Source organism: Pantherophis guttatus, chromosome 2 (assembly GCF_059756535.1).
Source record: "Pantherophis guttatus breed Tessera chromosome 2, ASM5975653v1, whole genome shotgun sequence".
In the NCBI taxonomy this organism is placed as follows: domain Eukaryota; kingdom Metazoa; phylum Chordata; class Lepidosauria; order Squamata; family Colubridae; genus Pantherophis; species Pantherophis guttatus.
In genome coordinates this window covers 108661527-108676161 of record NC_142064.1, presented here as the reverse complement: position 1 = coordinate 108676161, position 14635 = coordinate 108661527, and the positions used below count along the sequence as shown (strand labels likewise).

General features: G+C 34.1%; 1 protein-coding gene across 2 annotated transcripts in view; it reads right to left on the bottom strand.

The window, feature by feature from the left end:
* The window catches only part of PHC1 (polyhomeotic homolog 1), a 192864-nt gene that overhangs the window by 35763 nt on the left and 142466 nt on the right, over positions 1-14635 (bottom strand). For both annotated transcript variants that reach the window (XM_034404423.2, XM_087888448.1), the window contains 4 exons: positions 8528-8733; positions 7027-7141; positions 6244-6352; positions 5952-6099 (listed from right to left, as the gene is read on the bottom strand). In XM_034404423.2, coding sequence (XP_034260314.1) covers positions 5952-6099; positions 6244-6352; positions 7027-7141; positions 8528-8733 — 578 coding nt within the window. The remainder of the gene's footprint in view (positions 1-5951; positions 6100-6243; positions 6353-7026; positions 7142-8527; positions 8734-14635) is intronic.

Genomic DNA, 14635 nt, shown 5'->3' with positions numbered 1-14635 from the left:
GATGGAAACTTTAAAGTAGATGTGAGGGGTATAGTGTGCAGAGCATTACAAAAAGCTAGGGAGACACAAAAGAAGCAAGCAGACAAGAAAGCACCACCGAGGGAATGCAAGATGGGAGATAAAGTGTATCTGTCTACAAAGTTTCTCAACTTGAGGCAGCCTTGTAAAAAGCTAGGTCCCAAGTATATCAGACTTTTTCAAATTATCTGGATCATAAATCCAGTTACTGTAGAATTGCAGTTGCCAAAAAGCCTCAGACAAATCCACCCAGTATTTCATTGCAGCTGCTAAAACCTTTCTGCAGTTCAGGATTAAGACCTGCTGTGGAAGCGCCTCCTCCTCCCATTCTAGTCAAGGGAGAGTAACTCTATGAGATTAAGGAAAGTCTTAACTCTCAGTACCATAGAGGGAAACTGCAGTATTTAGTATTATGGAGAGGCTACCTGTTAGCTGATGCAAAATGGATGGCAGCGACAGATGTGAGGGCAGCTAAATTAGTGCGCAGATTTCATGCTGAACATCCAGGTCAGCCCAAGTGAAGGAGGTCTTGGAAGTGGATAATAATATCTAATGTTGTCTGTACTGGTGTGTTTTATTTTCCAGGGCTATCATTCTTCTGGAGGGTCAGCATGTCAAAATTGACTTGACTCCATGGCTGCCTGCACCTGTTTTTACTCTGTTTTGCCAAATAGTAATGGGAGGCAGGGTGAATTCCTAAGGGGAGGAGAAGCTATAGAATACACGAGAGCCTTCTGTTGCTGGTGAGAGATTATCCACCAAGATCAAGTTATGAAAAATGTTTGAGTGGCTCAGACAGTTTTTCCTAAAACAAAAGAACTGCACTCAGCTGGTGAACTATGAACTGTGGGTGGCCCAAAGGGGGAAAAAGGGTTTTACCCAGTGGTGAAATCCAAATTTCTTTACTACCGGTTCTGTGGGTGTGGCTTAGTGGGCGTGGTGTGGTGGACATGGCTTGGTGGGCGTGGCAGGGGAAGGATACTGCAAAATCTCCATTCCCACCCCATTCCTGGGGGAAGGATATTGCAAAATCTCCATTCCCACCGGGGCCAGCCAGAGGTGGTATCTGCTGGTTCTCCAAACTACTCAAAATTTCCACTACCAGTTCTCCAGAACCTGTTAGAACCTGCTGGATTTCACCCCTGGTTTTACCTATGTGGGTTTTTGCGGAAAAATCCCAGAACTGACTTTGCTTCTGCTGTGCCTAGATGGATCTTTCAATAAAGCTAGACTCTTGGAGATTCTAAAGAGCTGGGAGTTTCTTTTGTTGAATGTGCCAAATGGGACGGTTGGCACTACCCATATTTGAACTTTCTTTCTTAGAAGACAGATGTCAGAAATCTGAAGTCTCTATCTGGTAAAAATCTCAATTATTTTATCTCCACATTTTAATGGAATGTGTTTCTCTTAAAGTATGTAGATTTAATTACATCACATGGTATATTTCTTGAATTTATTTTATAAATTTCTTGAATTTGTAGTGATTCATTTTATCTAAATCAAAATATTATTTTTAAAAATGTTCTATTTCCTTTTTAAACTATCTCTTTCCTCTTTTATTTATTTAAACTTTAAATTCGTTCTATTCAGTCCTGTTTCTGTGTCTATTTCATGGCTCTGGTTTCTCTGTTCTGAGAAAATTTTTATTGTCCGATTTATATATCTTTGAAGTATTTATCATGTTGTTCTAGTTTAGATGTTAATTTATTGTATTTGTTAAATCAGAGAAATCCAGGTTAGTGTCTAAGTTTTGTCGGTTTTGTTTACACTCTTTATCATTATGCATTATTAGCTCTCTACTGAGTTTGACTGGCTTGCAAAACTTTTAATGTCTAGTGTTCCTTACATTTATATTTGCTGATTTTTCTGTCCCTTTGCTAATTCATCTGTAAAAAGACTATTTTCATTGAACAAAGATGAAACAATCATTCCTTTCTTGAATAAATGTTGTTGAGCATTTTAGAATATTTAGGAAAAAGGAGTCGGAGTAAGACAGGGAAAGCTTTGATTTCACTAGTGAGGCTTTATTCTTAAACAAGTTATTGTTTTTCTTTGCTTTCCTGAAGCTGCAAGCCTTTTTTTAGCAGCTAGGCACACCCAAAAAAGGTAAATTTGCTGCTGACACTATAAAGTAAATATTTAGGGGGCAATCCATATTATTGTCTATGAGAGTTAGGCAACCTGTATTAAAAAAGGAAAAAGCACTTTTGAAAAAAAAACCCATTTATGTCAATGTATGTAGGAGATACATTTGTACTTTGAGACCCAACTTATTTCTGCACAATTTTATTTAATTAATATTCCTCAAAGGGAAAGATTTACCAGCATGCTCTTCAACAGTTTCCACAGAATCTAAAGAAAGCTTTCAATAAATTCCTTTTAAGGTTTTTCTGTTAAGTTAACTTAGAATTCATAGCAATAAAAATGACCTGCTTGTTCATCTATTCTTTTAGCCCTGAGGTGGAAAACAAGGAAGCAAGGCACTTGTCCTGGATTCCCATTGTTTTCTATGTCTAGAACAGTAAAGATGGTTTATTTTTTGTTTTAATAAAAAACGCAACGTTTGAGTTGTTTTGAAATTTGTTTGCACCAAGTTGAGTGCAGCTAACTCAGAAAATTTCAACAAAATATTATAGAGATATTTTATTAAAATAACCTTGTTTTCTATTTCAAGCATATCACTGCTCAAAAGACAAAGCTACTCATGGAAATAGAGAAGAGTGCAGAAATAAGACAAAAACAGAGAAGAATGCAGAAATGAGAAACTTATTTCAAGTGAACTCCCACGTGTGCTAGATTCCCTCTTGACTGAACGTTTCCCAGATAGACATACAACACTTAGGTGGATAGTGTCAGATCCCTATCATGATACTGGCATTTCTGTGGGGAGGGGGGCCTGGATCATTTATTCATTTATAACCCTCTTCCTTTTCCCTACATATCCTGTAATCCCTTAGTTCAGTGGTTCTCAACCTTCCTAATGCAGTTAGGAATGCACTTTAATACAGTTCCTCATGTTGTGGTGACCCCCAACCAGGGGTGGGTTCTAATTTTTTTTTACTACTGGTTCTGTGGGCATGGCTTATTTTGTGGGTGTGGCTTGGAGGTCATGTGACCGGATGGCCATGGCTATGTATATAGGGACTACTCAGAAGGCTGAAAAAAGACATTTCTGACAGGTCCTCGTACTTTTGACTGGTCCTCACACTTATAACCATCCTCACATTTATGCCCGTGCAGCATTCTTAACAACCATGTCACTCATTTCACAACTGCTTCTTTTCACCATGGTGATAAGATAGGGCAAAAAATGTAAAATGTGAGGACAGTCATAAATTCGAGAACTGGTCAAAAGTGCGAGGACCAGTCAAAAATAACTTTTTCAGCCCTCTGAGTAGTCCCTGTGCACAAAAGGACTACCCAGAGAGCTGAAAAAAGTGATTTCTGACAGGTCCTCGCACTTTTGACCGGTCTTCGCACTTATGACTGGTCATCATTTATGCCCATTGTAGCATTCTTAACAACCGTGTCACTCATTTCACAACTGCTTCTCTTCACCATGGTGACAAGATAAGGCAAAAACATAAAATGTGAGGACAGTCGTAAGTTCGACGAGTGGTCAAAAGTGCAAGGACCAGTCAAAAATAAGTTTTTCAGCCCTCTGAGTAGTCCATATATAAAAGGATACAGCAATAGAGAGGAATGAAGGAAGGGAAGGGAAATTAGAGTAGGAGTGAGGGTAAGAGAGGGAGGAAGAGAGGAGGAGAAAGAGAAAGGAAGAGGAAGTAGGGAGGAGAAAAGGGGGGGAAGAGAAAGTAAGAAGGAAAGAAAAGAGAGAGGTGGTAGGTTTGAGGAGAAAGATTGCTGTACAATAAAAAAGATGAAAGGGAAGAAAACCAACCCCAAACAAATATGAAGATATTAAGATAAAGAATGAATTGTTAAACTTTAAAGAATAAAAGAGAACAAATATGAATAAATAGCAATAATTAGAAACACACATACAAACATACAATGTATTTTCTTTGAACAGAGTATTTGGACGGTTCACAAATTTAAACAGTGTTTAGTCATTTCAATTAAATTTACAATTTCTATATTTTCTTTTTGCCATATTTATTCCTCATCTATTTTTAAAAAAAACCAATATTACCCTTCATCCTCATCTTTAATCTTAATCAAGTTCAATTTTTCCCTTCTATTCTATATTATACCCCTTCGCATTGTCATCTATTTTTATATCCATCCTCACATTGGTTAATTATGTAATTATGTAATACAGTTGTTTAATATAAATTCAACATTTTAATATAAATCAATTAGTTATATAACTATCTTTTTTGTATATTAATCAATATGAACATGAATATTCCAATTATTTCCATGCAATCCAATTTCTTACAAATCAATTAATTATATTTACCAATAATAAACCAAATAATTTCCCCCATATATTCCTCCAAACCACAACTTAACCATTTCTGCTTTCAACACAATATACAATTAATAGTATCTCAATTATTACAATTCCCTAGTTAAATAGAGCTTTTTTTCTTTTGTGTTTTAAAATCTTGAACCTCCTTTTTTGCCCTAAATTTCCCATTGTTTGCAGTTTTGCACCTACCTCTTTTTGGTGAGGAAAAAGAAAAAGAAATCTCTCTCTGCCTCATTTTGTCATGTTGCAGTTTCAGTTTCGTTTTTTCAGCATAGCTGGGGGGGGAAATCTGCTCCAGATTTTTTTGCACCTAGCAACAGAGCCCTCCGCAAAACAGCTGAGCAAATCAGCTGAGAGTCGAGGCTGATCTAATCAACTTGTGCTAATTAACCTATACTGAAGCTGAAAGGGGCTATTTTTTCTATTTTTGCAGGCACCGGTCTTATAGCAGTTTCAATCTTATTCTTGCTTTTCCCCCTTGCCGGATATATTTTAGTATCATTTTGTTTAATTCTTCAAAGAATTTTTTTCCTAATTTTATCAGAATTGTTTGAAATAAGAACAACAGTCTTGGCAAAATGATCATTTTTATTGTAGCTATCCTTCCTATCAATGATAGTTTCAGGTTTTTCCATTTCTCCAAATCTAATTTGATTTGTTGTTAACAGGTTTCATATAATTATCTTAATAGTTGTGCATCTTGCTGTTAGCTGAATTCCTAGGTAAATACCTAGGTAAATACCTAACTTTCTTTACTATCTGAATGTCTATTTGCTCGTTCTATTTTCTTGGCCCCACTTTCTTCTTGCCATAAAGTCTTTTCCACATTTACTAGTTCTTTTTGTCCTTTAGGTTCTACTTCCTCTCCTCTTTCCGGTTCTTCAGTAGTTCCAAATTGATATTCATAGAATTCATGTGCTTTATCTAATGAGTCCAGTCTGTATCTTTTTTCACTCCAAGTTACTAAGATTCCCTCTGATGTAACTATCTGAAATTTACATTGTATTTAATCAGCTGACCTGTCAGGAATTGGTATTGTCTTCTTCAGTTTCTTACTCTTCTTGGCACCTGTTTCAGCACCACTATTTATTTGCTTTTATATTGCAGTGGTTCATCTCTTGCTTTTTATGCCACCTTTTCTTGTTCTCCCCAGGTTATACCTACCATCTTATTTAGCAAACTAGGTCTAGGAGATTCCCTATCTTTCCTGTCCTTCAGGCAGCTGGGCACACTGTTGGACTGCAGGGAAATAAGATGGTAATAGCTTCTTTATTTCTCACAGCAACTAAAGCAATGTTACTGAAAGAAAGCAGAAGATAGGGCCACTTCCACTGTGACATAAACTTTAAAAATTCTGTCCTGATAACACATGATCCCAACTTTGATTCATTTCTAGATGTCCCTGTTTGAAAATGCCTCCCAGCACCATGGCAGAAAAACAGAGAAGCACATGTTAATTCCACCTGTCCTAAACATGGTAGGAAAAAGGAATTCTCACCTGGTGATGCTTGCCCTGGATTTTGGCTCGAGCAATCTCAGAGCTGTTGCGCCGGGGTCCACGTCTACGACGAGCATAGTTTGCTTCTTGGAGCTCTTTTATTTTTTTCCTTTGCAGACGTATTTGGTGGCTACAGCTCACATTATATCTATTATGACCAGAAATAAAACATAATTTCTGTTCCTTAGAAATAAAATAAAGCTTCTTTTCCAATCTATTAGTATCTAGGCATTCATGCTCTAAATTATTTGTTTAGGAGTCATAAATTTCAAGAAGATCCAATTATCACTACCTTTTTGCACATGTTACAGAACAGAACCTCTTGGAACCACGGAACTGACTGGCAGGGCCATATTTGCCACAGAACTCACATTTCAGCAAGTTTCCTTTCTTGTCTTGATCTGAGGAAATGACAGATGAAGAGATACTTTACAAATCTTGTTAATTAGCAAAAATAGGATATAAACCTAAAAATCTATTTGAGAAAAAAATTGTACTGTTCCACAGAAGGACTACACTAAATATTTATTTAAAGCATGAATCTTTCCCTTAAGAAAGTCTCGAAACCTCATAATTTTTATACTGGGTAAAGATTAAACCTTGACAATGCTAACAATCTGGGTAACTCTTCAAAGAATTAATTCCTTTTTTTTTTAGTTTTATTGGGTTTTAACAATTAAATAATTCTTATTCAACTCTTGTGCATGACTGTGACCATTTACATATCATCACACTAATGTTCTCCTATACTCTATATAATTTTACAAAATCTGCTATCTGTTATTTCCCTTTTTTTCTATCTTCAATCCAATTATACCATTTCTCCCATACTACGTAAAAGTTAGATTGTGCCGAGATGGATAAAATGACATTGGAACTGAAAGGACTGATAGATTCGGACTTTTAAGAATTAATTCCTAAGAATGTGAATTGGCATTCAGACTCTTCTTGTTTAAAAAAAAAATAGAAAAATGGACAAAATATTTGAAAAGTATTTAGTACAAAGAAAATATCTCATCATAACCATGATGCAAGATTTCTTTCTCGCTACTCTTAGTTCTCAGCAAACACTCACCAACTGTTAAACTTTCTACTCCAGGAGAGTTGCTGGGTTGGTTGGTAGACTGCCTAGAAGGAGTGGCCCCTTGAAGAGGCTTTTCAAAGTCTTTAAGGAACTGAGAGTATCCCACCTGCATTCAAGAGAAGAGGGAGAAAAAACTTGCATTAGCTTCATTGACAGCATTTACCTTTTACATGCCTCATTAGGTGGGCCTATAGGATTACTACATTTTTTTCCTCTGGCTTTGGTAGTATCAGCTAAGTCCACAGGGAGCTCATTCTGGCAGGTATGGAAGGGCAAGGAAGAATATTTTGCTTAGGGGAAAATTGACAAAAATATGCAGAAAAAACTTAGAAGAATCCAAAGCTTCAGGAACAATAGTCTAGTAGAGAACCAGAGAAAAATTCAGACAGTGTCACAGGCTCAACTGAGTGAACTAAACTGGGACTCTGATGAGCAAGTGGGCGTGTCTGAAGAGAAAAATTTAAAGGAACACACTCAGTGTAGGCTACTCAACTATTGAACTACCCGAAGCTTTGGATTCTCCAAGCTGCGCGTTGGAGAATAATATATAATTTTAGAAACAAACAGGGCATATGTTAAAGGATTCACATATATAAACATTCTATATAAACATTTCAATGAATGGTAGCTGAATTTCATTATAATCATTCATTATAATCTATATCAATAAAAGTTCATAATATTAATTTTGCAGACCACTGAGGAACCGAGGGCCATATTTCTTTGCAATGCTAAAGAATGCATCTTTTAGCTATAAATAGGAAACAGAACACCTACTTTCTGTATTCAGATATCTAGCTCTATGCAGCAGGAACATAGTTCAAAAGAATCTGAACATATCAAAGTACACGTGCTCACACATCCCCTCAATGGAACAGTTACAAGACAGGGAAGAAATATATATTTATAAGAACCATTAATCTCATTGTAACCTCAATATCACGACATTTATATATTATAATTTTATTATATTATATTTATGCAACTTTTTCTATATAAATGCAAGAATCCAACAAATCTGAAATATTTTTTGGCATTGAATAATACATAATTTAAGATCTAATGAAAATTTTGGTACTGATATTAAAACTATTCCCATGCCCTAGACAAAAGTCCAATTCTTTTTTCCATTCAGCTTTTTAAGTTTCATATCAAATTAATTCACTACAACAGAATTTTATAGAGGGCAATTATAATGGTTTTGGGGTCATAAGATTTAATGTTTGTAGTTGATTATATTTATTAGGCTAAAAATGTTACAGGAACATCAATAGATGTTGTCACTGTAAATACTGCTACTGAGCTGCACTAGCAAAATAATACTTGTCCTGTAATGCAAAAAATAATAAACATTCATCATTTTCATCTACTCATTGCCTCCTATTCAATTTTTTCACATAAATTCCCCAATAATTCTGAGATTTGTGTTAGCCCATAGGATCAACTTAGAATGACAAAAAGAACCAAAATGCTACGGTAACAGCATTCTTACCGGGAAAGGCTCTGCCCCTTCTTGAATGACAAAGCCCTCTATGATATGTGTAAGAATCTGAGGCTTGACGATGGCTTGTGGAGGTTTGGAATCTCCAGTCTGACGTGACAACACAGCCAGTGTAGGAACAGAAGAAATTGTTGGATTTGCAGAGTTGGGGTCACTTGGGGATGCATTTAGAGAACTACTGGTGGAGTCAGTCTTCTCTAAAACAGAAACACCATTAACAAACTAAATTTTAAAATTGTATATTTAACAAAAAGGATTTGTTTTATAAAAAATAAATCCACGTATTCATTGTTAAATATAATTCCATGTGGGAATTGCATACACTGTTGAACCTCTATATATTTATTTAGTTGTCATATTATTTGATTGATTGAAATAAAAAAATTGAAACATTGAAAATGATAAAACAAAGCTAAAAAACAAGTAACAGGTGATGTTAATAATAATGGAACCACCTCACTAGTTTGCTGGTCCTCCAGGGTTCTCAGGCATAACCAAGTCTTAAGATTTTTTAAAACTCAGACATGAATTTCAAACATCAGCATCATTATATTTGTTAAACAATATTTAATCCCCTTGCAGAATTTGAAGATTCAATATCAGTTAGGATGGATGATGTAGCAGGACAATTACTGCTCATGACAATTTCTTCCAAGGGAGTCCTCTCATGTTGATCTCAACTTTTTTTTTTTGCATAGTTTTTTATTTTTTAACATGTCAAAGTTTCATTTTCAATTAAACAATGTGTTGTCTGGGTATAAATAGTTTGAAAGATAGTAATCATAATGTTTACAACAATATTCATTACATTGATATTAATTCTATAATAATAAAATAATCATAATATTTACTTCTCTACCTTAACAAATCTCCCTTATTTCATTAATCTTTTTCTTATATTTCCATGTTTCTAACTTGTTTTTATTATCTAACCATTGATAAAATAAATCCCATATCATAAAATATTCAGTTTGTTCCTTTTCTTTAACTGCAAGTGTTAATCTATTCATTTCTGCACATTCTAATATTTTTAAAATCGTATTTTCATCTGTAGGCATCTCTTCACTTTTCCATTGTTGTGCAAATACAATTCTGGCTGTAGTTAATACATGTAGGATCAAATATGTATTCCCTTTATTATAATTATCTGGTAGAATACCCAACATAAATATTTCTGGTTTTGAATCAATATGTTGCTTTATTATTTTTTCCAACCATGTATGTATTTTTGTCCAATATTTTTTTGCTTTTGGGCATGTCAACCACATATGATAGTACAAACCAGGTATCTGATGGCATTTCCAGCATTTAACCAACATATCCTTAAACATCTTTGCCAATCTTGAGGGCGAGAAGTGCCATCTATAAAACATTTGATATAAGTTTTCTTTATATGCAGTTGACATTGTTAATTCGTAATTCCTATCCCATAATTTCTGCCACTTATCTAACTCTATTGTATATCCAAAGTTTTTAGCCCACACTATCATTGTCTCCTTTATTTGCTCATCTTCCATTTTAACACTAAATAGATAACTATACATTTTCTTTATTAGTTTTTCATCTGTCCCTATTAGTATCTGATCTAGTTCTGTTAATTCTTTATAAAAACCATACATTTTAGCATCTTTCTCATATCTAGATTGTATCTGCACTTGTGGCCACCATCTTATATCAATCCCTTGACCACTTGTTTAGTTTTGAGCTCCCCTCTATCATTCAAAATATCTTTGTATCTAGTAATATTTCCCAGATTAATAACGTTTGGATGGATCAGTGCCTCCATTGTGGAGAGCCAGACTGGTATTTTCAAATAATGTTGTTCTTTGATTTTCTCCCATACTAATAATAATGCATTTTTAATATAATGTCTTTGAAAATAACCATGTATTTTGTTTTTCCCATACCATAAAAAGGCATCCCAACCCAGTTGAAGATCATGTCCCTCCAAAGTCAATAATCTTTTATGCCTCAAACCAATCCATTCTTTCACCCAAGTACTGAGGCCTGATAATACAATTCCCAATCTGGCAACCCAAAACCACCTCTATTTTTCAAGCCTTGCAACATTTTCAAGCTTATTCTTGTCTTTTTCCCTTGCCAAATATGTCTTAATATTATTTTATTTAGTTCTTCAAAATATCTTTTTTCCAGCTTTATATGAATTGTTTGAAATAGATACAGTAGTCTCGGCAGGATATTCATTTTTATAGTAGCTATTCTTCTATAGTTTTTATCCCAAAGTTATAATTGCACTCAACAATGAATTAATGGGCCACCATCAGTGAGCTGTTGGACAGCATTACTTGGTCTGTTGTGTGGATGTTTGGGTAGTTTAGGGGTGGGGAATTTGTGGTGGGTAGGGGTGTATTTGGGGATTGTTATGTGTGTCGGACCTGGTCTTTGGGTGCTAAATGAATTTCGTTGTATGGGTATACTGTGTATACATGTACAATGACAATAAAGTTATTATTTTATTTTATTCCTGTCAACAACAGTTGCAGGTTTTTCCACTTCTCCAAGTCTATTTTAATTTGTTGCATCAGTTTATAGTAATTACCTTCTTTAATAGTTACACATCTTGCTTTTAATTGAATTCCTAAATATTTTACTTTCTTAACTATCTGAATATCTATTCTCTTCATTGGCACTTTTTTCAGTGTATCTGTAAAGTTCTTGAACAAAATCTTAGTTTTTTCTTTGCTTATTTTCAGTCCTGCAACTTCACCATATTCTTCTATTTTTAAAAATTAATTTGGGTCCTGTTGCTTGTGGATTTTCTAAAATAAAAACCAAATCATCTGCAAACGCCTGTAGCTTATATTTTTCTTTTTTATTTCCATGCCTTTTATTTCTATATGTTGTCTAATATTTCTGTTTAACATTTCCAATGTCAATATAAATAGTAGAGGGGATAGTGGACATTCTTGTCTTGTGCCTTTTTTATATTAAAGTTCTCTGTCATATCTCCATTTACCATCACTTTTGTCGTTTGCTTGTGATATATTGCCTTAATCATATTGATAAATCTCTCCCCAAAATCCATAGTTTTTAATTGTAATAACATATCAAATGTTATTTATCAAATGCTTTCTGCGCGTCTAGGAAAATCAATGCCATTTATTTTCCAGGGTGTGCTTCATAATACTCTGGTGTGTTTAAGATCATTCTCATATTGTTTTTAATCTGTCTCTTAGGCAGAAATCCATTCTGATCTGAATGTATAAATTCATTCAAAACCCTTTTTAATCTCTCTGCTATTATTGAAGCATATATTGATCTCAACTTCTCATGTCAATTTCTACTCATAGGAATATCACATGCTGATTGAGGACCAGAGGGAACAGTACATTTATGAGTCACGGAGGGGAGAAAATTATATGTGGAAACAAAGCTTGATCCTAATCATTTTCCAAGATTCAGAGGCTTTACTATATTTCTTGATATAGCATCATTAAGATTTTGTTCATGTACAAATGCCTCAATCCCCAACTAGAAAGTAATCTGATGTCTGATATGAATATGGTTTTACACATATGGGTTTGTGTCTACATAATATATATTCCAACAGACTGGCACACACTGTCTTCAATTTATCTTTTCACTTATCGTTTCACTCAGTTTTGTCAGTTGTTTCAGGTAGGCAAAGTCAAGAAACAGACACAAGAAATACTAAAACTCTATTTAGCCTATAACAAAATCTTGAAAATCTGACAGTATTTTCCCTTCCTTCCCTCTTATACCAATAAGACTCAAAACAGGGCAACCCTCTTTCTCAACTATCTGGTTTACTGATGGTTGCTGTATATTTTCTATTTCTCCGTACTCTTCTATACATTCTGAAGGGCATAACAGCATCCTGAAATTAAACTTAATTGCAGTGATTCACTTAATAACTGTGACAAGAAAGGTTGTAAAATGGGGCAAAATTCATTTTACTACTATCTTGCTTAGCAACAGAAATTTTGGACTCAATTGTGGTTGTAAGTTGAAGACTACCTGTATCACCCAGTTTGCAAGATATTGAGTAAAAATGAGATTGCCTTTCCAAAGTCCAGAGCAGGAGACAGATGCTGGTTTTCCCACCAGGAAACAATATAAAAAAGTGTGCTTGAGCCTTTCCTAGATTATTTGGGAATCTGAGAAAAATGCAAAGACAATTAAGTCCTTTTTCAACTAAAAAGTGGAGATAAAAGAAATACTGTACTTTGTTCATATGGTGGGTTCAAAAGTCCAACCAAAACCAGAATAAAATGAAAGCCCTTTGACTTGAGTCACTAAAGAAAATCTAAAATATGAGAAACTTGGGCGAAACTAAGGAATAGGTTTGTGAGCAAATAGAAGAAATGATATTTATTTCATTCTGCAGTCTGTAAAATTTGAGGGTTGTCACACCAATAGAGCACATGTTGAGTGTAGGTCAGAGTGAACTAGAAAACGAACACCGTTCCTACCAAAATGGAGGAAAAAGGTGAAGTATGCTTAGGAAGGCTACAACAAAAACTCCATTAGAATGTAGTCAAGACTTCCCTGAAGAGCCTTGGCTCTTTTCTGAACAACCAAAGGAAATGTCACAAACATATAAAGAAAATTTCAGGACCACAGATCTGTGACTGATATTCCTCTCCTACTTAGTAACTGAAGAATTTATTTATAGCTCCTCATCATTCACATTCAATATCTAGCAATTCAAGAATATTGTCCCAAACTGTTTCATGAACATTGTATACCTTCCATTAAATCTTTATATGTTTGGTCAATTTTCACAACATGTTTTTCTAAATAGCTTCTCAGTTTTCCCCGATCAATTAATTTTTTCGAATATAAATTTTGAAAAAAGTTCCTGACCACTTCACATTTTTCTATTTTTTTATAGCGTCTCATACCCTTATCATCTATCAAGGCTCCAATTTCTCTCTTCTCTCTTTTATTTTTCGCCATCCTTGCTAATAACTTAGAGTTTTTATTGCTAAATTCAAAAAAATTCCTATTTAAATATCTCATATTCTTTTTTACCAATTCTATATCTTCTTCTATCAATTTATTTTTTAGCAAATTTAATTCCTCCCAAAAAAAATTTTCTTTAGTAAGCAAAAATTGATTTTCCAATTCTTTAATCTGGCTTTTATCTTTTTCAATTTTATTTTTATAATTTTTATATTTTCTGCTTGATAACTTGATACTTTCCCCTCTAAACACTGCTTTCATCGCATCCCAAACAATTTCAAATTTAACCTCTCCATTATCATTCAATCTCCAACATTCTTCCCATTTTTTAAATATCCATTTTTTATCCTCTTCATTTTTATACAGTTTTTCATCATATCTCCAACAACTTCCTTTTTTCTCAAAATTAAAATCTATTTCCATCGTAACTTCTGCATGATCAGAATCCTTAAAAATTCCCACATCTATCTTATCCACATTATTCAACAAATCTTTCGAAACTAAGATATAGTCAATTCTTGAATATGTATTATGTATCTTAGAGTAAAAAGTGTACACTCTTTCAGTTCCTTTCACTTCTCTCCAGACATCCACCACGCCGTTTTGAAACATCCATTTATTTAAGGTCCCCATTTTATTTGCTCCTCCACAACGAGTGGGGTTAGTACTATCTATTTTATCTCTAATTAAATTAAAATCCCCAGCCACAATTACTTTCCCTACACTTTCGATTTCCAAAATTTTAGTTATTTTTTCAAGAAATTCTTTTTGCTTCTCATTTGGTAAATATAAATTAACCAGTGTCACTTTTTCCTGGTTAATATTTCCCACAATTATTACATATCTTCCTTCTTCATCCACAATTACTTGTTCTTTTTCAAAATATACCCTATCTGATATCAATATAGCAACTCCTCTAGCTTTTGAAGTTCCAAAAGATTTTTCATAAATTTGCATACCCTTTATGTACATTTTATTTGAGTCTTCAGATTTCTGATGGGTTTCTTGCAAAAATAATATATCTGGTAAATCTCTTTTAATTTTAAGTTCCAATCGTCTTCTCTTGATCTGATTCCCTGTACCCTTCACATTCCATGTCATTATTTTTATTAAACCCATTTAAACTGTAACTTTTTTAATCCTTTCCCCTCC